The sequence below is a fragment of the Helicoverpa zea genome, chromosome 31, assembly GCF_022581195.2.
Source record: "Helicoverpa zea isolate HzStark_Cry1AcR chromosome 31, ilHelZeax1.1, whole genome shotgun sequence".
Taxonomy (NCBI): Eukaryota; Metazoa; Arthropoda; class Insecta; order Lepidoptera; family Noctuidae; genus Helicoverpa; species Helicoverpa zea.
The window spans coordinates 8,218,565-8,241,606 of record NC_061482.1 but is presented as its reverse complement, the minus strand read 5'-3'; the positions used below and the strand labels follow the sequence as shown (position 1 = coordinate 8,241,606).

Sequence of the window (23,042 nt, the reverse complement as noted above, 5' to 3'; positions counted from 1 at the left end):
CGTTATCGTCATTCAACAATTTTTTGAGATTACACATAATAACATAAAATAATACCATAAAATCGTGGACGCAATATAAATTGTTTGAATCTGATGGCATGTTTGCAAATTGCGTACCTTTATTTCGGATCTTAATGGCAAGACAGCTATGAGCCACCACACCCACGCAGGTCCATCTTCGGTTTCTCCCAAAAGGTGAGGGTCTTCCTCCAGCGGCATGCTTCCGAACGCCAGTTCCATATCATTGAGCATACTAGCTCCCAGGCGTCTCAGCCAGACGAACACTCTCAGGGTTATCTGACGTGCCAACTGTTTAACATCCCACAGCTGCAGTAAATCCAACGGGTGCACATCCGCAATTGGCAGAACGCGGGCTACTTCGAAACTGTAAATTAATAATTAGTAATTTTGTAGTATTCATAATACATTAATTTCTTTAAAAATTACACATCTGATTTATTGCAGTAACTACTACTTGACTGACTACTTTCTGCGTAACATATAACATTTTTTACAGAAATAATGCTCACCCATCTTCAACATAATATCTTTCCATAATTTTAAACCGAGACAGGCCTATGGTGGAGAGGATGGTCCGGCCATCCTCAAAGAGGACGCAGTCGCGCACTTCCATTACCTGCAAAGTATTATGCAACTAACATTAGGGACATTTCACGTGAAGCGGACAAGGAAAAAAAAGTGAGGTTCTGAAAATCGACCACATTCGGCCCATTTGTACTTCTAGTAGGTATGAATGTGTACGCAAAATATTTTTTTTGTATAGTGTATATTTACCAAGTTATAGGTTTCAAAAGAATTGTCGTTGATTGGTACTACAATTTTTCGAAAGTAATTTTTCGAATATAACAAATCTACTAAAAAATATTTTACATAGCGATACATATTAAAAATATACTGTTCTTTTTGACAGTAAAAAAAACTTCAAAAATTAAAAAAAAATTGATGGCCAAAACCGGAAGTAAACTTTTCAAACCAGAATTACAGTCACTTCGACCAATTAAAAAAAAAAAAAAAAAATTCAAAATATAGCTTAAACGATAATGAAAGTACACTAGAAAATTTAAAATGGGATCTCTATTAGTTTAGGCGGTACGTTGAATAATATACACCCGCGTCGCAAGGGGCGTCATATGTAGCACTTGCAAGGTTGAGCAGTTTGCGCGATATTGCAACTTTATTAATATTCTATATCGTTTTAGCGTATATTTAACCTCATTTAATGATATGAAATAAGTTTTATTAATATAATATAAAAATATAACTACATAAAGGTGGGTGCAGACTATGTAACATAACATGTTATACGACATTGCTATATAACATGTTTCGAAGAAACATGAAAGAAACAAGAAAAAACGTTTTTGGAGCAGTAGAAAAGTTTTATTATTTGCGGAACGTAACTAATAGCCCCAGTCACGTTTCGCAAATAATAAAACTTTTCTACTGCTCCAAAAACGTTTTTTCTTGTTTGTTTCTTTCTTGTGTCAAATACAAATTAATGATATATTAACAAGAAAAAACGTTTTTGGATAGGCAGTGCGGTGCGGTGAGGGTTAGATGAAATCTTCCATTTTCGTGTAGACGTCCTCGGCCCTCAGAAGGCGAAACCAAACTGCGAGCCAATATTAGATGTTATAAAATGTTTAAACATTTTCCATCAATGTAGGAGCACTTATAACATGTAACAGTTTCTAACAAAGTGCAACAATTGTTAACATTTGTTAGTAAATGTTTTGGTGTTATAAAATGTTTACAAACCTTTTATAACGGCAATGTGGGAGCACCATTACATAGTCTGTACTCACCTTTATACAAATACAAATTAATGATATACTAACAAGAAAAAACGTTTTTGGAGCAGTAGAAAAGTTTTATTATTTGCGAAACGTGACTAATAGCCCCAGTCACGTTTCGCAAATAATAAAACTTTTCTACTGCTCCAAAAACGTTTTTTCTTGTTTCTTTCATGTTTCTTCGAAACATGTTATATAGCAATGTCGTATAACATGTTATGTTACATAGTCTGCACCCACCTTTATGTAGTTATATTTTTATATTATGTTAATAAAACTTATTTCATATCATTAAATGAGGTTAAATATACGCTAAAACGATATAGAATATTAATAAAGTTGCAATATCGCGCAAACTGCTCAACCTTGCAAGTGCTACATATGACGCCCCTTGCGACGCGGGTGTATATTATTCAACGTACCGCCTAAACTAATAGAGATCCCATTTTAAATTTTCTAGTGTACTTTCATTATCGTTTAAGCTATATTTTGAAATTTTTTTTTTTTTTTTTAATTGGTCGAAGTGACTGTAATTCTGGTTTGAAAAGTTTACTTCCGGTTTTGGCCATCAATTTTTTTTTAATTTTTGAAGTTTTTTTTACTGTCGAAAAGAACAGTATATTTTTAATATGTATCGCTATGTAAAATATTTTTTAGTAGATTTGTTATATTCGAAAAATTACTTTCGAAAAATTGTAGTACCAATCAACGACAATTCTTTTGAAACCTATAACTTGGTAAATATACACTATACAAAAAAAATATTTTGCGTACACATTCATACCTACTAGAAGTACAAATGGGCCGAATGTGGTCGATTTTCAGAACCTCACTTTTTTTTCCTTGTCCGCTTCACGTGAAATGTCCCATTATTTATTAATATAGTTCATGCGTATACATACTGTTTCAGTAATAAACTCTTAAAACTCATATACAAATATTTTTCGATTCTGTTTCAGTTGGTTCCATATAATTACAAATAATTTTCATACATTTTTGTTACGGTGCGGTGTATTATAAAGAGTATGTATCTGTTTATGTTTTTATAGTTACCATATCAAATTTTAAGAAATTCTTTAAAGTTAGTTTTTATTTTTAATTCACTCTTATATTAACCAATATTTCAATTTTTAACATATACATATACAATGTGTTACAAAATAAAAACATTATTATATCGTAGCCAAAACAGCGCCAACCCGTACAAAATTTGATATCATTCAAATATAGAGCAGATTGATTAATTATTGAATCAGTGGGGTAACACAAAACACTTTATTGCCTACAAAATCTTTGTTTCTTTTAACAAGGTTTTACACGTAATTAACGAGATAAATGTGTGTATCTACACACATTTAACTGTAAATACAGTGTTGTTGTGTAAGTTTTTTAATGCTGTTTAGTGTTTTAGAATTCAGTACATATTATTATTTTTTTGTAAAAAGTTTTTTTTTCGCGGTATGTCAAAGATCTATATTTGTGTCAAAAATCTATACGATTTAAAAATAGGATTAATCGACTCTCTAGAGGTCATTTAACCTTATTTAGTTTATTAACAGCTTGTATATGTAGGTTAGTATAGTGAGGTAAGTTGAATCGGTTGCTATATACTGACCGTGCCGTAGCCCACACAGTCTGGTCCTCCTCTGTCGCAGGCCACCATGCCGAACTTTCGTGAGCCCGAGTCCAGCACGCGGCGGAGCATCGGCCAGTAGCGAGCCTCATATATGAACAGCGGGCATGGGATTCTGAATACGCAAAAAAGTCGGCCATATTTTTATAACATATTCTTACGCATAATTATTATCTAGAATCTTATTATCTTTTTATAGAAATTCCAGGAATAAAACAGATTATTAATTTTATATAAAAGAATTACTCAAAGTCGGCTAAAAAAAGCACTTTTGAACGTTTAAAAATTATATAAGGCCAGCCACAAAAACGCCTGTCTTCCTTTGTATTCCGTGAGAAGTGGCGTAGCAAGTTCCACAGCAACACTGTCTGTCAATTTTGAAAACCTTTAGACCTAAGGATAACACTTTCTTCTCTGCCGATCAATACTTGTTTCTTCTAGCACGGGATAACAGTATTTCCTACTATTCAATGTATGTAATACATATAAATCTTCCTCTTTAATCACTCTATTTATTTAAAAATACCGCATGAAAATCGGTTGCGTAGTTTTGAAGATTTAAACGTACAAGGGGAGTAGGGATACAGGGACAGAAAAAGAGACTGTTTTATACTACGTAATGACAAACAAACAAGCACACATTACCTATTTAAAAGTTTGAATCAGCAAATTACAAAATATTCCTACTTACGATGGATATCCGACTGTGCACGCGATTATGGGAATGAGATAGGATCCTGAAGACGATTGTGCGTCGGCAGCGGTTTTGCTTTTCAGTGCCCCTTCAACGAAACTTGTAGTTGGTGTCTAAAACAAAGGAAAAAAATTACTGTACTGACTGGTCACACAAGAAACGTTTGTTACCAGAAAACAGACATATCGATTATTTAGTCATTCATATCAGGCATAAAAATAATTTTCTAGCGTAATAACTTTCAGATTTCAGGATATAATTGTTCTCATAACTGACTACTAGATTTCCGAGTTTCCACCACATTAACTGATTACAATAGAAGGAATTTAATTAAAGCCATATTTTCTTTTTAGTATAGCTCAAAAGACATTGATAACGACACATATTTTGTTGACCTACGATACAAAAATAAAAGTTCGGTTTTAAAATTAAGACTTGCTGGAGCGATTGGACGTGAAGAAACTCTGAGTAGTATATATTAAATCGAAACCAAGGATTCAACGTAACTGGCTGAAGCTACGAAAGGCGTAGTCATATACATAATTATTTTATCGATTTTGGGCCCCTAGTTAGTAGTAACCCGGCCGTTAGTTTGACAAACTTTTTGGAAACTGTAACGAGTAAGGATATCACATGAACTTGCAATAACGTTAGTCATGATTATGTTCGAACACTAAGCGTGTAACCTACTTATTACGTCCTACGTAAACAATAGCATTCTATTATGCTCGTAGTACTTAATACAAACTGTGAATTTTAACACATAGCTACGAAATCCATGTTCAGAACATCCAAACTAGCCATGGACTGCCAATTAAATTGTGAAACATGCGCACGGCTCGTTTACCGGCACTTTTGATTGGGAAACTGCTAAATCGTGTTATAATAGCCATTGGGTAGATGTTATCAAATCAACTTTCGTAGTTTCATTTGTATTTTTAATTCTTCATATACATAACCAAATTATTATTTTTTATACAAAACAATTGTTTCCCGCGGTTTCAAATTAGAACAAAACAAAAATTGTTCCTTTAATATATTGTGTAAGATTTTCAATAAGTATAAATGGTTTATTTGGGAAAACTTGATAAATTTCAACGTGGTATGCTTACTGCTACGAGGCTGAATGTTTTTAGAGAGCGGCGGCACAGCGGGCATCGTTTCTTGTAGTTGAAGCAGCGATCGAGACACGCCCTGCAGAACATGTGCCCACACGGTGTGGTCACGGGCTGCCTGAATTTCTCGCAGCACACTATGCACTCCATGTCTGACAGATCCACCCATGTCGTCGAACACAAGTTACGTACTGTTCGACGCAGCTCCGTCATTAAGGCTTTAGCGTTCCATTTCTTCGTTAAGAGAGACATCACCTGCAATAAAAAATATAAAACGATCAGTTATCAATTAGACTCGGTAACAGCCTTGAGCTTCAGAATCAAAGAAACGCAATAGCTTCTAGAGGTATGTTACAAGAACTTGGTTTCTTAGTAACGAGTGCTATTCATAAATGTCAAAAATGTCTAGAAAAATCTTGTTCCATGTGAGTGTTCTAAGTTTGTATGTACTTTCTAAGTATATCTTGGACACCAATGACTGTTTCGGATGGCACGTTACTGTAGGTCCCGGCTGTCATTGCCTCCTTCTGTGAGGACATCTTGTCACAGAAGGAGGCGGCGGAGCGCGTACGGGAGAGCGACCCTCTCGCGGCGCCGCTCCGCAGACGAAGAAGGGGTAGAAGACGGCGAACACAACGTCCGTCCCCATCCGCCCTGGGGGGTGATCAGCGGGCGACAGGTGCGGGGGCGCCACCGCCTGCATCACAAGGATCACCCCTTGTGCTCCGGCCGTTATAAGGACCCCTCCCCACTGGGGGGAGGTATGATGGGCCTGCCGTTAGGCGGCAAGTCGCCGGTGGGGGACTGGACGCCATAGATTCCCTCCCCCCTCCCAGACTATTTTTCAAGAATCGATTTATACAGGAGGTAATGTTTACTTTGAGCTTCATACATTTAAGGATGACACATGAATAAGGATGATCTAAATTGATAAACCTAAAGTTTTATCGCCAGATGATTTAGTTGTAATTTACCAGATAGGTGTACCTACTTCATTATGTTTAATTGAAGTTTGACGAGGTATCTGATTGAGGCCGATTTCATCATAGTCTATTGAGCCGTTCTATGCCGAGTAACTCAACAGTTCATTGCAATCGTTCCGTTTTTTGTATTACAGGAAAGTTATGCAGTTGGAACTATTTTATTCTGCCTTAGTTGTCAAGGAGACTTAGATGCTATTAATTTGTTAGCAACTGTTAATTCGTTTCGTACCAAGTAGAGAACAACGCACAGATCATTCTTGCATAAGATTAGTCATTCAAAGACTCAAGTGATTACATCAATTGACCACCGCTCCGTTGATTTATCTGAGTCAGGACCGCTGTCGATCCTCACCGATCCTCTCGAAATACATAAAGAGAGTTGCTACCTAATTGCTACTAGCTACCATTAGTTGCTACTAATAACTGAGCAATCGCATTATTATTTCATGATGGTGATGTTTACTTACACTCGCTTATCTAAGAAACTAGCAGGATTTCAACAATTATTTACATTTGTTATTAAAATGTTTGATAAATTTTCTTACGTGAAACCTTACGATCCGTGCAAAAAAGTTAAGCGAAAAAACTGAATCAGAGTTTCATTTAATGTTAAGTCTAAAAAAGTCTAAAAACTGAATCAGAGTTTCATTTAATGTTGTAAAGTCCTTTAAAGACCCTTGAATATCTATAAAATCTCTCAATGCATTGTTGCAGTTGATAAATATGACATATTTGTAACAGATTAATCGCTCCTTAGTCGTACCCGTCCACACAATGAAGTAATTGTTTCGCAGGGTATCAGGTAACATAGGTTAGTGAAAAACATACCTCAATTAGTAGTTTGCGTGCGCTTCTGAAATCCATGTGGTTGGAGGCGACCACGAGGGCGAGATAAGGCGCCGCCTCGAGGTGTCTGCCGTCCTGCAGCAGTTGCACCGCGCGATTGTACCGCGCCTGAAGAAATATAATATGCACTAAAAAACAGCCCAACTTACGTAAGATAATAAAATTTATCTCATGATATTTAACTAAGCACACAATATCTTTACTTTTATGAACTGGCGGCACAGTTCAATGAACCAGATCGTTCATGTTCTTCAAACATATCGTGCCAATAGCTGTCATTATGTTGTTTGATTTGGTATGATATGGATGACGAAACGCAAACGACTTATCAGTTAGTGGAAGTTAAGTCCATACAGAGCCATAAATGAATTATATAACTATTTTAATAATACATATTGTTTACCCGAGGCGATACAGGAACAGGCGGTAGGAAAGCCCTGACACGGGCGTTGCGTTTCAGTGCAACTTGGCAGAGTGCTGTAACAATAACCAAACATCAATTATAACGACATGGGTAGTTGTGTATGGTAAACATTGTCGAATATTTTATGAATAACGATATCGAACACATTTCATTCGCCGCTTTAACATTAATGCAACGAGTCTTTTCAACAGACGCCGTTAAGAAATATGTTTCAAAAGAACGCTTATGCTGCCTACAGAACCAAACTTAACAAAGAAGCCCCATACGTCTTGTGACATGTTGTCCACACCGCTACATAATACGCTGTTATATAACCAGCAATGGAGTCAGAGTTTGTGTTACGTTACGTAAGGCCGGCGTGAGTTACGAGCGCGCAGCGTGTTGCTACGACTCCACATCTGAAGCAAGCCAAGGTCGCGATCAATGCAACCGGTGACAGTTATGTTATGTCAAATAACACTTTGTTGCCAAACCCGTTATTGCGATTTTAGTACATATAAATCGTAGAGATATGATATTGAGTTTAAACAGTTTTTAACGGTAGAGCAATAATAACGACTTTATTGTAATTTTTTATTGAAATTTGTTTTTGAATGATTTATTAGCGCGTATCTTTGTTACGAGGAAAATCTTCAAATATTTTTGATGGAACGGGAGCTATTCTTGCAATTAAATGGACGCAAGCATCGTTTTGAATTGAATTACATTTAAATAAAAATCGCTAATGGCGCATGCATTGCAGAAATCTTGTTGTTCACAATGAAATCATTCAAGTTCGCCGCTGCCTCAGTTGACAACGACCTAAGTCTTTCATGATCAATCCTATATTACGCAGCCGATTGTTACGTATTTTATTTTACAAATTATATAATAGGAATTATCAGAAATGGCTTCAGGTATAGTTTTGAGACATTAAGTAACTAATTGCGTCTAAGTACCATGTTGCAAAACTGGATAATGCTACTGGATACTGGATATGTGTGTGATAAGTAATTAAAATTATTTATTGAAATTGGAATTAAATAAAAACAAACTATCGTTATCTTGTCACCTTGCGCAAATTGAAAAATTAAAGTAGACTGGTAGATATCCCCTTTATTTATTTTATTGCACTTTAATAGAAAATCATCATCTTACTGACAAAAACCCGCCATGTTCCTTCTTAATCCTTTTATGTACCAGGGCCGTGGTAACTTTTCGCACAATTCCGCAGCCCCAACAGGCTTTGGACCTGGGGAAATTTTTAGAAAGAAAATGATTGAAATTCAAATGAATCACAACTATTGTCGAGTTATGTACACCAGCAACCTCTCTCTCATTCAAGGTAAACTACATAAAAATTTTGAAATAGGTAATTTCATAACTTATTTCTGGTTCATAAATAACATACGAGTATTAAGTACTAGCATCCGCCTGCGGCTTCGCCCGCGTGGTTTCACTTCTGTTGACCGGGATAAAAAGTATCCTATGTTCATTCTAGTACCACCAAGTATTTGTGTACAAAGTTTCGGACGAAGGTTAAGGTTAAGAAAGACAATCGGTTAAGTAGTTTTTGCGTGAAAGCGTTACAAACAAACGGAGTTTCGCATTTATAATATTATAGTTGGATAGAAGAAAATATATAAAACATTTTAATCAAGGATTTGGAAGGAAGGAATTTTTTCTAATATATCATAACCGAAATTAAAACAACCCGACAATAGCTGCAAAGCTTTTAAGATGAAGAGATAATGCAAAAGCTATTGCATCTTTGGTTATTAACTACAATAAAGATAATTGATAAGACCACGAGCTCTTGCATCATGTCCAGATCAGCTCGAAAGCAAACTGAACCGACTCCACGTCAAGTAGGTTTGTCCTTATGTTACGTAGGTATCTACCCTGCACCAGATCTAATGAGGTCACTTAAAGGCCAAAGAGGGAGACAAACTGTGACATGGTGACGAGGGGGCGGGGGGCAAGTTTTGTGACATCACATTTCAAAATTGAGACATTGCATCAAGATTTTCTTTTATAATCACATTAAATCAAACACATTAATGTACTGGATAATATATGTCGGCTAGCACAAAGAAAAAAATAATTTTGCAACAAAGTAAATATAATTAAAATATGCGAGAATTAGAACACCATTTGTGAGTCAGTCATTACAAACAACGGAAATTCTTCCTTGAAAACTGTCAGCTGTCAACTGGGCAAAACGTTCGATACTCCTAACTTTATCTCTGCTTTACACATGATGTTGTAAATTATGAACACGAAAAAGGACTCCTGTGGCCGAAGCACTGAATTAATTAGGTTAATTTTTTTACAATTCGCCATAGAATATCATAAAGTATAATATGTGATAGGATTTAATGTGATTAGGTACGAAACACACGATATACCTATTAATTAACCCAAGAAGCCTAATCATATCTCTGTCTGTCTCAATTTCTATATCCGAGTGTAAGTAAGATGACTAAGTGGGTACTATGAGTTCGTAAGTTCATTGTTTCTTTCATAACTCTCATTCAAGTTCAGAATGAACTATAGTTAACTTACACTCTTGGAGCTAGGGGTCGGGAAATTAGTATCACTTACTTCATGGATGACATCTAAGTACAAATGTCTCAGTGACATGCACTATCATGAGTGATAAACTTATTGTTATTTAGGAACTCTTAAGGCTGTGAACCTTTTGAAACATACATTAAGTCGTTAAAACCACGATTTCACATATGTAGGTCCCAGTTTTTTTGCAAAAGAGTGCATATCACTATCTTCTAAGGCTTACTTTATTAAGTTTGACAAAAGTCACGCAAATACCGGAAAGAACTCCTCTCCAAACATTGCCTAACTTCGACAAAAAGATTTAATATTAGACGAGTCGCGCGACTTAATACTTTGTGCGCTCCATCTGGTAGCCAGGGCAGCGGTCACGTGACCGGAGACGCTGCGGTCACGTGACCGCGGGGCATTGCCAAAATTACCAACTAACTTAAACCGACCCTTATTACATGACGTAATTTCACGATAGTCCTCACCAACATAATTGTTTAATCTTGATGAAAAAGAAAGAAAAGTTTGTTTAGCGAATATTTCCCCCCAATTGCTGAGTAATCCGTATTATTTAAATAGGGTTTGGGTAGCACTCATTAAATGATAAAGTTGTTATAGTTCGGCCATTCAGAGAATGCGTTCCTGACACGTCGCGATTGAACTGACGACGTAACTTTGCAATGGCGTTGCAGTTACGATAAAAATATTTTTGCTGGTTGTTTACCGTTTTAACAATTGAGGAGCATTAAAACAACATTATTATATCAATAATCAATGAATGTTATAATTTTGTGCCAAACTGAGTGTCAAATAACTTGGTAAACAATATTTTTCTAAATCTATACTGCGCTATTACAAGGTTATGTCAGCGGTTTATATTTTGTAGTGCTGTGCTAAAAATAACAGGCAAGTATCGTAATCTGTTCTTATACAGTTATAATATAAAATAATACCTTTTGATTTTCTTTTTACTTTTATGAAATATAAAAATAAAACTATGACCAAACCGCATTTTTATACTTAGATTAAAAATGGTAACCCCAAATGGCGTTATGGGCCGCCATTTTGTGACGCTAAAACAGTCGTCCGTTGTCGTTTCGTGCGCATAGACCACGTTTTTCAAGTGTTTTCGATCTGTTTTTATTTGATTACCCGGCTTTTGTTAGACCGAGATATCAGGATTGATTCTGTTATTGATAATAATATAATTATACATGTAGGCGAAGATGATGATGAAGACACCACCTCCTCAAGCAAATCGGAGTCTGATTAATATTCTGTTCGCACATTCAATTCAATGTACTTGTAACAAAGAATAAATAAAACAATTTTATTATATGAATATTACCTTTTTTTGGTTTCCACTTAAATAACTAAAATATAAAACAAATGATTCCGCCAATTTAAAACGAAAATAATCTTAAAATAATGCGGCGGTTCATTTTGAAGGAACGGTAACGAACTCAGTGTTATGTTGTGCCCATCACTAGTCGTGACTAACTGATAGGTGTCAGGAACGCATTCTCTGAACGGCCGAAGTATAGTAAAGTTAATTATCTGTCTAGCCTACCAACTACGCTTCCAATATCATCGGATGCAGCTGAGTGTCAGCATTTTTCATGAAGCGATTGCCTAGTTGACCTCGTAAACAAAAACCTTTACGACATGACATTGTGGAAAATTTAAGTTTTTTGGGTCGAATAGGGTCCAGAACTGTTTAAAAAATTGATTATGCTACGAAATAGGTACAAAATAATTTGAATATGCTCCGTAAGCGGCGTATCAGAAACATAATGTTCTTAAGCACCGTGCCTAGATAGCGGATCCGAGACGAAACTGTTCACCATTAACAGCTGTCATTGAACATCCTTGGCAGTCGTTACGGGTAGTCAGAAGCCAGCAGATCTGACACCAGTCTTACCAAGGGGTTGCCTGGGTAACTGGGTTGAGGTCAGTTAGGGCGCAGTCGCTCCTTGTGAAACACTGGTACTCAGCTACATCCGGTAAGACTGGAAGCCGACCCCAACATAGTTGGGAAAAAGGCTCGGAGGATGATGAGCCCTTAGTACAGAAGGAGATTAGGTGAGAGCGTATAAATAATTTACGGAGAAATTAAAATTGAGTTCGTTTCGATCCATTAATTACTAATCAACCAATCAAATGTTCTGTTTACCTATGCACTGTTTGTGTTGGTTTACGTCTGAAGCAATTAATAAGAGGTAAATAAACAGATTAAATCCAGTGTAACAATGGCTTACGACGATAACAACAGCCAAAACAATATACGTAAGACAGAGAAGCCTGATGACAGGCCGTTCGTAACGTTTTACAAACCATAATATAAATTAATAACTTTAAATAAGTTAAGTAGTCAAAAATCAACCAAATTCTGTCTGTATTTACATACGGATAAGTTAATGTTATAAATTTTATCAATATACGTTGATGAGAACATATATTTTACGTATTGAAAGATCATTTTAAGAGGTTAATTTTCATTTTTAGTATCGAGAAAACTTTTCAAGAACGTGTTTTGATTATTACAGGGTTCTCAGAAATATGTTCAAGATCAATGCCTATTTTTTTCGCCGTCAAAAACTCTTTGAGACAAGCCAATTTTGCTGTAGGCAGCGACTTAATAACACTTTAAAGTTCCAACCTACATAAATTAGACACCTGACAACTCGAAAAAAAATACAAAATATGTAATAATAAATTGACAAAACAGAATAAATTAAAAATCGGTTGAAATCATTGAGTTACCGTAAGACGAGTTTTACCAGCAAATGAAAAACCTAGACTTCACATGTTAAAAAGTAAATAAATAATATTTTTCTTTTTGTTTTGTGAACACTACATTCAGAATCTCGTATAGGTACCAATAGAAGATAAGCAGTCGCAAGGGAATCATTAAGATCCGTGTTTCACATTCGTACTAAGTAGTGAGCAAGCGCGGCCGTCTAGCGAATTCTTGAGACCTATATAACGGACGTAACGTAACCTGCGACCCAGCGTTCTCCATTGCATCGTCGACAATGTTGTTACATAACAGCAATGTAACAAACAAATGGCCGATTTACATAATAGCCTTGTCGGTGCGCGATTATCGTCGTAAACGCCCACGCGATACAGACGTGGCGCTGTTACGCGGCTTTATATTAATATATTTTTTATAATTTATCCGTAATAAAGGATACTTACAAGTACTTAACAAGGTTACTTAATTACAATAACTGAACAATTGTTAGAGAACTTTTAACAAGTCTACTACTTTCTTGTATAACCTTTTCTCGTATTTTTTTGTATTGCGACTGATCTCATGCGTCATTGTATTTGATCATTATCATAATCAATGCTATTGCGTGCTGACGTTCTTGAAGATGTTCTATGTTAAAAAGGTTTGTGGGGAAAGGCTGTTAATTTTTCAGTAAAACAACCTCTTATTGGAGCTCCTATCGTAAGCTAACGAAGAATATTTCAAGGTTATCTATAAATTGATTGGGTTATGTAATTGTTTCAAAGTTATGGTCGAACTGACGCAACTGTTAGGTATAGCAAAAACATAGACTTTCTAAAACAAAAGTACAAACCAAATATAAAAGGTACTTAATATTTTTAATTAAATTATTTTTATGTATATAGAATTTTTATGTATTCAAATTTAGGTGTAAACAGTTGCTGGTAAGCTTTAAATAAATATGGCCCAAGTTCACCGAAAACATAAAAGTCTAGTTTCCTTGAAAGATCTGTTTACTTTAAATATTGAACGTGAAAATTAATATAGTATTTTTTTTAACAACCGAGGGTGGAATAAATCTCTAGCACATTTCCGGTATTTACAAAGTGAGATGGGTCATTCATTAGTCGGAGCGAGGCCAAAAGTTAAGTAAGTTAAGGCCGTATTCATATCGTGTACTTCTATTTACTGTAGAGAACTTCCGAACAACTTATCAATAAAACCATAACGTAGAGCTTCAAAAATGGGCGCTTTAAAGATTAAACTATTCCCGTTGCATCCCGAATGTGATTAAAAAACTGAGATTGGATGTTCATTCGACAACAAAATTGATCAAAAAAACTACAGGTATTTTGGCGTTTCTGTAGTTTTTCAATATTCTTTTGTCATACATATCCAGTCCTGATAAAATCCTACAAAACTACCTTTTATTAATTTAGCTCAGAAGTTTTGTTTTTTTTTTACTCAGAATTTTTTGTCACAAATTCTAAAAAGACTAGGGCAAAGGCTAAAGAATGACTAGGGCAGCAGAAATGAAGAGGAACTACAATGCATTAGTGACTTATGGCCTTACTACAAAAACTTTAAACCCTGTTTTACACTTGTCTAATAAAATTTTGGCTGCAAAATGAACCATATGTCAACGTCATAATTTGACATTTTTTTAGACAAGGCATAAACTGACGTTTAAAAGTTTTTGTGGTAAGACGGTCTACATTTAGCTCAACGATGGTAAGAATACAGATGTTGTTGATGTTTTAGCGCCTCCAGACATACATGTAACGCCTACTTCAATAAAGGACAAAATTATTATAAAACGCGATTATAGAGTCTTTTTTTTCTATTTGTAAAAATTTCCTGCTAGTTCAAATTCGTCAACTCCACAGTTATGTACGACACGACATGTTATTATAACACGACGAGCCAACTCAGTTGGGTTCAACATGAAAATATATTTTTTAATGGGAACTATATTTTTTGTCACCAAAATTTATTTTTGTCATCAAGTTGTATCACCTAATAAATAGATTTATCGCCACGAAATATTTTCGTTCTCAGATAAACAAAGAGTGTTCCCATGTATGAATTACCAAATTATTGTCAATATAATGTATAAAATATGAGATGGATCACCAATAAAATTGTAGTGCATTACATGAATATAAACTTCGTTCTTGTAATAATAGTTTTATTACTTAAATAATAGCTTGGTGCTCAAAATGGTAGATCTGTCACCAAATAAATCGATTAATCGATCCCTGACTGCGACTGCTTTTTATTTGTTATTTTGTCACCAATACAGTAGTTACATTTTATTATGTTCAGTTATTAAAATAATGTATTCGTTACCAATTTAATACATCAGTTTATTTTTAATGAAATTATGTTCAAAGGGAAGAGGAAGGGAAGGGAGACAAATTGGCGCGCTTTCGGGCCTCAACGAATGGGTTGTAGGTTGGTTGTAGGTACGATCATACGATGCTTATTTTGACTTTAATTAAGTGTTTTATTTACTATTCAGCTAGAAATTTAATTTAAATATATTTATACTACATGTGGAAATTAAGACCCTTGGGGGAGGCACATGGCCAGTGAAGTAGTAGACTCTTTTGGTTGAAAGGATGATGACGACCACCCTACATTTTAATACAATTCATGAAATTTTCTAGTGATATAATATATGATTTATTGGTGATCTCTTTAAATTAGTTTGCCTAAATACTATTAGGACAAACCTATTATAATACATACAAAACCATTTATTTGGTACTTGACCCCATATCTCCATGATTTTCGGTAATTTATTGTGGAATTGATTTTATATTGTTTGGTGATACATTTTGGTGACAAATCTACTATTTTGAGGGCAAACCCTATTATTTAAGAAACACAAAATGAATTAAATTGGTGACAGCTTAAATCATACCCTTTTTTAATTAGACACAGTAGAAAATTTAAAAATTAGGTAATAAATATTATGTTTATAATAATATCTATTTTGTTTGGGAAATCAAAACCTACAATTGCCATTACGTAACCAGCTCCCCTCGAGTGACTTTCATTACCTGTTCGACGCGATAAGCGCTTGATACACGTTTTTCCTCTTTTGTAAAAACTTTGCAAAACAATTACCCTTTCTGTTAAGAAATTAATAGGGTTTATAAACAGGAAACTGTCGTTGTACCTTTTTTGTTTTAAAATCTTTTGAGTCTTCATAAGCTTTTCAAATAAAAATTGGTGAGTTTCCATTCCACAATGATAAGTCTTTTTTGGGTTAGAGTTACGATACCAAGAAATAACTAATATTATTTGGAGAAATATCATAAATATATGAATATGACTTATTTTACCGAGCCAGGCGAATGTACTCGCGAAGGTGAGTTTTAGTTAAATGATGCAACTCAATCTTAGAATGCTATTGAAACGTTTGAAATTTGGCACAACATAAGACTTTGTTGAAACGTTATATGTAGGACACAATAATAACCATAAACTTTTTAATCTCAACGTTAAGTACTGGAGGTTGAAATATATTTTTGTGGCCGTGATAAATTATGCCTATGTTACTCGGGAACAGTGTAGCTTTTCAATAGTGAAAGAATTTTCAAATCAGTTCAGTAGTTTCGGAGCCAAACAAATTAACTAAAAAATATTTCCTATTTATTACATTAGTATAGGTTGCATTTAAGATTCCGTACATTTCTGTAAAATTCGCTTTCCCAAATACTAGGTAGGCGCAAATTCGCTTTCCCAAATACTGGCGTTCAGATGCAATAAGGTCGTATTTTGCGTAAATACTTATAAATTTTCATTGTGACGACCATTGTGTATCTGTCATTTAATTAGTATGTTTTTTTTAATTCTCTATTATGCCGAGATCTTAAAGCGGTTACTGCTTGCATGTAAACCAGATTTGTTATTAGCGCAAAAGGTATAAGTAAGTATACGATCGTTTCTACACTTTAAGCTCAAATAAGCGCCAGTCAATATGATGCCATAGTTTTACAAGGACGAGTGCGAAATATATACTTAACGAAATCGCTCAGCGCGTCGTTTTACAAAATAATGCAACATGTTACTCCGAACTCCGGAAAACCAAAGACTTTCCAGTAAAAAAAAAAACATGTCTTTGTGGTAAAAGTCCGAACAGTTCCGTGATGATCGTTCATTTCGATCTCCTGCCACTAAGTATTCAGTTAATTAATCTTAGGTAAAATACATTTATACACAAGAAAAACACAAAATAGATTCGCTCAAGCATGAATGAGTACAAAGCTAGATGGACTCTAGCGCTTAGTAAACCTAACAGAATGGAAATACATACATCGAAACATCGAAGAGTCAAAACGTGCGCAATCAAACTTTTTGCTTTGAAGTACAAACATTCGCTTAAACATAAAAAAACTACTCACCCTCATGAATTTGGGCTTCATTAGAGGAGCTTTCGATCAGCATCCTAGCACTATTGTCTGTGCTGCTGTGCACGCCAAGACCCTGGGCGTTGCCACTAGTCAACTCATGAGTCCTTGGTCTGTCGTTAGACAATTTAAATACTATGTCTCTTATTAATATATTAGACTGTAGTTTTTCAGGAAAATCTGTGCCGCACGGACACATTTTCGCTGCTCTAACGCATCTGCAACAAACCCATAATGTAAAACAAGTAACCATAGCATTTCCCAAAAGATAAAAAAAAATCGTCGAAATATTGAATGATGAAACATACTTTGCGCATCGGGTGTGACCACACTTTCCCGTCACGGGATTCGTGGGAAGTAAACCACAGCTGACACAGCACATCTCCTTTTCAAAGATATTTCTCACACAGCGTGCTTGCCTTATTATTCTTCTTGCAAACAATCTTCCGACTGTGCTTGTGATTTTTGGTTTTATGAGAGATTTTATTAGACGCCGTCTCAGCAATGGCGGTTCAGGTATGGCCCCAAAGTTTCTGGGTCTTTTAGGCACCCTTCGTTTTCGTTTCTTAGTATTTGTGACTCCTGATACGTTTGGTGTACCATCACCGTCCATACTCTCATCCGTGACGCCGCGTACAACAATTTGTTCCTCCGCCAACTCCTGCTAACAAAATATCATTGCATCTCAACATAAATAACAAATTATAACAAGTGCGAGACGGACTCGCGCAACGGGTAGATGCTTAAAATATTCTGTGAATATTTTAAGCATCTACCCGTTGCCATTATCGATATCGAGCAAAAATGAGCAAACAACGTTTGTTGCATGGGAGCCCCCCAAAATATTTATTTTATTCTAGTTTTCAGTATTTGTTGTTATTGCGGCAACAGAAATACATCATGTGTGAAAATTTCAACTCTCTACAGCCTCTACCTATCACCGTTCACGAGATACAGCCTGGTGACAGGTCAATAGGGTCCCGTTTTACCTTTTGGGTACAGAACCCTGCAAAGCTGTTCTCATTATAAATATTATATAATGATGTTTATGTTTTATAATATTATGAAATACGTATACTGTAATTAAAAATATAATTATGTAGGTACACAAATGTTACTATGGACGAAAAATGTGATAAATAGGTTAGGTATACATATTATAATTTAAAATGCGTACTAATCGAATTATCAATGTTGACAGCCAGTTCTTGTAAAAAGTTTATATGAACGAGTAGTGCGATGCAAAATGGTGAACTTGGCCCAGAAGAATGGAACCGGTTGCGCGGTGGCAGCGAGCCATTACGTGGTGGCGGCGGTGGGTGGTGGCGAGCGATTACTGTACTGTGCCCATCCGTTCCGTTCGTTACTTCAATGAAATATTTAGGTCACTACGTACATTGCAATATTTAAACTTCATAATGGAATCCTTTTGACTTTAACTTTTTTCTTCACCGTCAGCGGAGTCCGATTTAAATTAAGGGTTCGAGTACAAGAATCTCGACAACACCCGTACCTACGTATATCTTGTAGCGTAGCAAACTATTTTTTTTTATGAATAATAATAAAACCAATTCCCAAAAACAATAAAAAGCAAAAAAAGAGTTTAAAAAATTAACAAGTTAAGTTTACGTGCTGATCCCAAAAGTGAAAGAAAATAGATAGCAAAAAGTTACATACAATGAGCGAAGGAGAGGTAGGTACTCAAACCTTGTAGGTTGCTATTACACTGGCAAACGATTTCAGAATTGAGAAAGAACGCAAAGTAACATTGAGGCGTTTCAAGAAGTAGGTAAATGCAAAATGACAATGCTGAATGGCAGCCGTGATCTATCTGAGTGAAGCTACATGCATAATGAAGCACCGAAAGTACATCGCTCACCTCTGTACAGTCACACGGCGGCCGCATCACGGAGCTGCTCTGGACAGCGCCGGCGGCCTAGAAGTTTTGATTTCATACACCATGAGACACTTGATAACATTTAGCATAAGTTCGGAGCACTAAACACAGATATTGCTCCTCTACTATAACGTTTCTCAATCTGCAGAACAACTCTTTTAAATTGTGAAAGTTTATAAGTACTCAAATACAAGTAAATATCACAGAGTAAATTGTAACAGGACGACGACTGCAGTAAAACGTCCACCATTCCTATTACAACTGCATTCATAGGTCAATAATACTTTTGAGAAGGGACACCTAAGTTAATCGGAATAGGTACACAAGACACACAGCATATTAAATAAAAATCATTACATTTTAAAATCGCTTTCTAAACGCGAGGGTATTATTTTCATGCTGTTAAGTCGACTACGCGATGAACACTGAATAAAACTTACATTGGCCTCCTGTAAAGATGATAAAGATGTAAGCGACATTATGCCGGCTCGGGTCCGGCGCGGCGAGTCCGGCTCAAAGGGTTCTTCATCCGATTCCTGTAACAAGTAATTTTTTTCCTCTCTAAAACGTCACACAATCTTATTCAATATTTTGAACAGTAAAATAACAGGTATAATTTCTTCATCAATAAAGCTATTCTAGTCATTAGGGATGCGTGAAATACTCGTAACCGAATGGTGTCCGCTCATAAAATTTAATAAATAATAAATTAAGAACTATATTTTTAACACATGTTTTAATCCAAAAAGTGGGATAGTATTATAAAAAATTAAGGAAACTAATTGTGGGCATTATTTTGAACATTTTCAAACCACGGCCCTAATTATTGGGATTTATAAGAATCTTCATCTCAAATTACTTTTATAATCATCGGCAAGGATATTGAGCCCTGACCTTCACCTGCGCAGAAGTGATTTATTGGTTTATTGCCTTAAGTGTACAGTCCGCAAAGCGATCCCCACTCTTTCGCCGAGAGCTCATTATCTGTGCCGATAACTATATCACAAATGCCGAATGACTATAACAATGGCTATACTGGTATTGTACATATACCTAAGTGTTAAATCGTTATTTTAAAAAGGTTTTATTTATTTAGAAAAAATGACAACATCGAGAACAGCGTAGCTTACATCACGATAACCAATTCCGACAATATTTACTCATAATAATTATTATCTAAGCTTTAAGTTAGTGTAATTACTCCTACAAGCAACAAGGTCATTGACCGATAAGGCGCAACTTCATTATAATTTATTACCCGTAAACATCCAGCTTCTCTACCTAAACTCTATAATAGGTATTGTAAGCAATATTTCAAAACTATGCTTTTTCTCCAGGTTTTTTTACCCATGCCCCGTCCGTACTACTTTCCGCAACCTGATTAACATCAGCCTGTAACGATCTTCTTGGTATTACCCAACCCATACGAAATTTCATTTGGATTTGTTCAGCAATTTTACCGAGAAAACATATAGGTACAAACAAAGCACCAAAAATCACTGCTCCAGGACCTTCTAAGAAGTTCAATGAATCATACACAACTTTATTTCTATAAATAAAATTGATCTGCTACTCGAATCTTATCAGTGAGATACCGTAATGACTCTTTGGAATACATAAATTAATCATCGTCCGTTGTATAGTATTGCCTACAACGATTCTTACGCAAAACGAAGTAAGCGGTGGGCTTACATAACGTGACCTACTGGCACACTGACTCTGTACCGCGGCGCATGCCTCGCTTGCACTCGCTGTGTACTGCCTACTTATCGTAACTTAACCATTTGCAAACGTTCATGATAAAACTATTCAGTAGCAACGTACCGCAGCGGGAAAAACAACCGCTATGTGTGTACTTATTTGTAATTAAGCAGAGCAGTTAATACTAATACAACATCTTTCACATTCATTCTTATAAATCAAGATAGGTTTAAGAGAAGTAGTAATAGGTAATGCATTTATGGTCAATGCGATCAATAAGTGAATTTTATAAACAAAAATGAGCCATGTCTTTGGAATTAAAGCACGATTGTAAACTAAGTACAGATGAGTGTATTAATACGTAAGGCTGCCTTTTAAGTTCTGTCGTTTGCTAACTTCGCGCGATTATTAAAAAAATATATATATGCCACTTTTATCTTCCTGAATTTAGAATTTTAAAACAAAAGAATGTTTTTAAATTGGTCGAATAGTTTTATTGTATCGTCCATTCAAACGTGGCAGGTCGGTTGTAAAAATGGAAATGTCTAAAGAAAATTTGCGTGCGATAATTTTCTAGAATTTTAAAAAGGGGTTGTCGCGACTTTAGTGCTTTGAAGAGATTAGTTCTGTATTTAATAATGTAGCACCATGCCTTAGGACCGTAGAAAGCAAATATTTAGGATTTCAATGTGGCCACTCTAGCCTCAGTGACAAGCCACGTGAAGGTCGCCCAAAAAACGCCATGACAGAAGATAATATCGACGTCGTGCGGCAGCTAATTCTCGCAGACCGATATGTAACATACTGTGAAATAGAGGCATCCATGGGCATTTCAGGGACCACTATCCAAAAAATTCTGCACGAAGAACTTGGCGTAAAAAAGTTGATCTCTCGTTGAATACCCCATTTGCTTAGCGACGACCAACAAACAGCCCGAGTAAGTTGGTGTCACAAAACTCCGCAGCGATTTAACGGAGGAGAGTCAAAGCATGTCTGTGATATAGTCAGGGGTGACGAGTCTTGGATATATGCTTGCGATCCATATTCCAAGCAGCAGTCAACTGTCTGGGTCTTCCAAGACGAGCCAAAACCGACCGGAGTCATTCCTTCAAGAATCACTTTAAAAAAAATGGTTGCCTCGTTTGTGGCAAAGGGTGGCCACCTCGCCACTATTGTACTAGAATATTGCAAAACGGTTACCGCTGACTAGTATACCACTATTTGTTGGCCACAAGTCATCACCGAATTTAGAAAAAAAAATTCAAGACGTCGAATGATCCTGCACCATGACAGTGTAAGTTCGCACACCGCCCGCCAAACAAATACGTTTTCGAATTCCAAAAATGTTGAAATTTTGGATTATCCACCTGACAGGCCTTACTTAAGCACTAACTATTTTATTACATTCCCCAAAATTAAGCAAATTCTTCGTGGTCTACCTTTCTGCACACCTGAAGAAGCTGTTGACGCTTGCAAATAGGCCGTTTTGACTACCCCTACTTTGGAATGGAATAAATATTTCAAAAACTTGTTTGAACGTATGCAAAAGTACATGAAATATCCCTAAGTATTCTTAAAAAAACAATAAACAGTAATAAACTATTGGATTGTCTATACTTATTTCAAACGACACAACTTAAAAGGCAGCCCTCGTATACACCCCATCAATATCTATGGATATCTTGATACCTAATATGTCAATGTTATAAAAGTCTATAGTTCGTTAGGTAGTTAAATGCGCGGCAAGAGCTACAAAAAGATGCGTGGGAACGTTGTTGGTTTATAAACAACAAATAAATACTGACTGACATCACTTATAATGTGTTGTTATTTATTTTTGGTAATTAGCTGTCTTTTGGAAGGTGTCGAGATTATATTAGATACTAGTATTGTGTGCCAAATTTTTTTTTTCATAAGCTACTTTTCGTCATTCAAAAATTCGTTTCTTCTAAAAATAAAAATATATGATCGAAGTGGTCATCAAGGGTAGGTTATTGTTCTATTAAAGGACGGTCAACCGGTACATTTTATGTTGAAAATAGAACAATACTAAACATGGTGGAAAATCCTAAAATTAAAACTGAATAATTAATTTCCATTACTTTGGTTCATTTTTCCTCTTTATAATATTAGTATAGATAAAATATAGCCAATGTTACTTGGGAAGAGTGTAACTTTCCAAAAGTGACTTATTTTTTTAAATCAGAATAGTGGTTTCTGAGTTTATCCATTACTAACA

At 35.6% G+C, this 23,042-nt stretch overlaps 1 protein-coding gene across 3 annotated transcripts in view; it reads right to left on the bottom strand.

The window, feature by feature from the left end:
• Positions 1-23,042, bottom strand: part of LOC124644955 — a 29,824-nt gene that overhangs the window by 3,798 nt on the left and 2,984 nt on the right. For 2 of the 3 annotated variants that reach the window (XM_047184648.1, XM_047184650.1), the window contains exons 2-12: positions 19,543-19,638; positions 19,085-19,141; positions 17,514-17,869; positions 17,200-17,423; positions 7,489-7,562; positions 7,068-7,193; positions 5,254-5,511; positions 4,139-4,254; positions 3,430-3,562; positions 531-637; positions 118-385 (exon numbers count right to left, since the gene is read on the bottom strand). In XM_047184648.1, coding sequence (XP_047040604.1) covers positions 118-385; positions 531-637; positions 3,430-3,562; positions 4,139-4,254; positions 5,254-5,511; positions 7,068-7,193; positions 7,489-7,562; positions 17,200-17,423; positions 17,514-17,869; positions 19,085-19,141; positions 19,543-19,638 — 1,815 coding nt within the window. The remainder of the gene's footprint in view (positions 1-117; positions 386-530; positions 638-3,429; positions 3,563-4,138; positions 4,255-5,253; positions 5,512-7,067; positions 7,194-7,488; positions 7,563-17,199; positions 17,424-17,513; positions 17,870-19,084; positions 19,142-19,542; positions 19,639-23,042) is intronic. The other variant, XM_047184649.1, reaches the window with a different exon arrangement.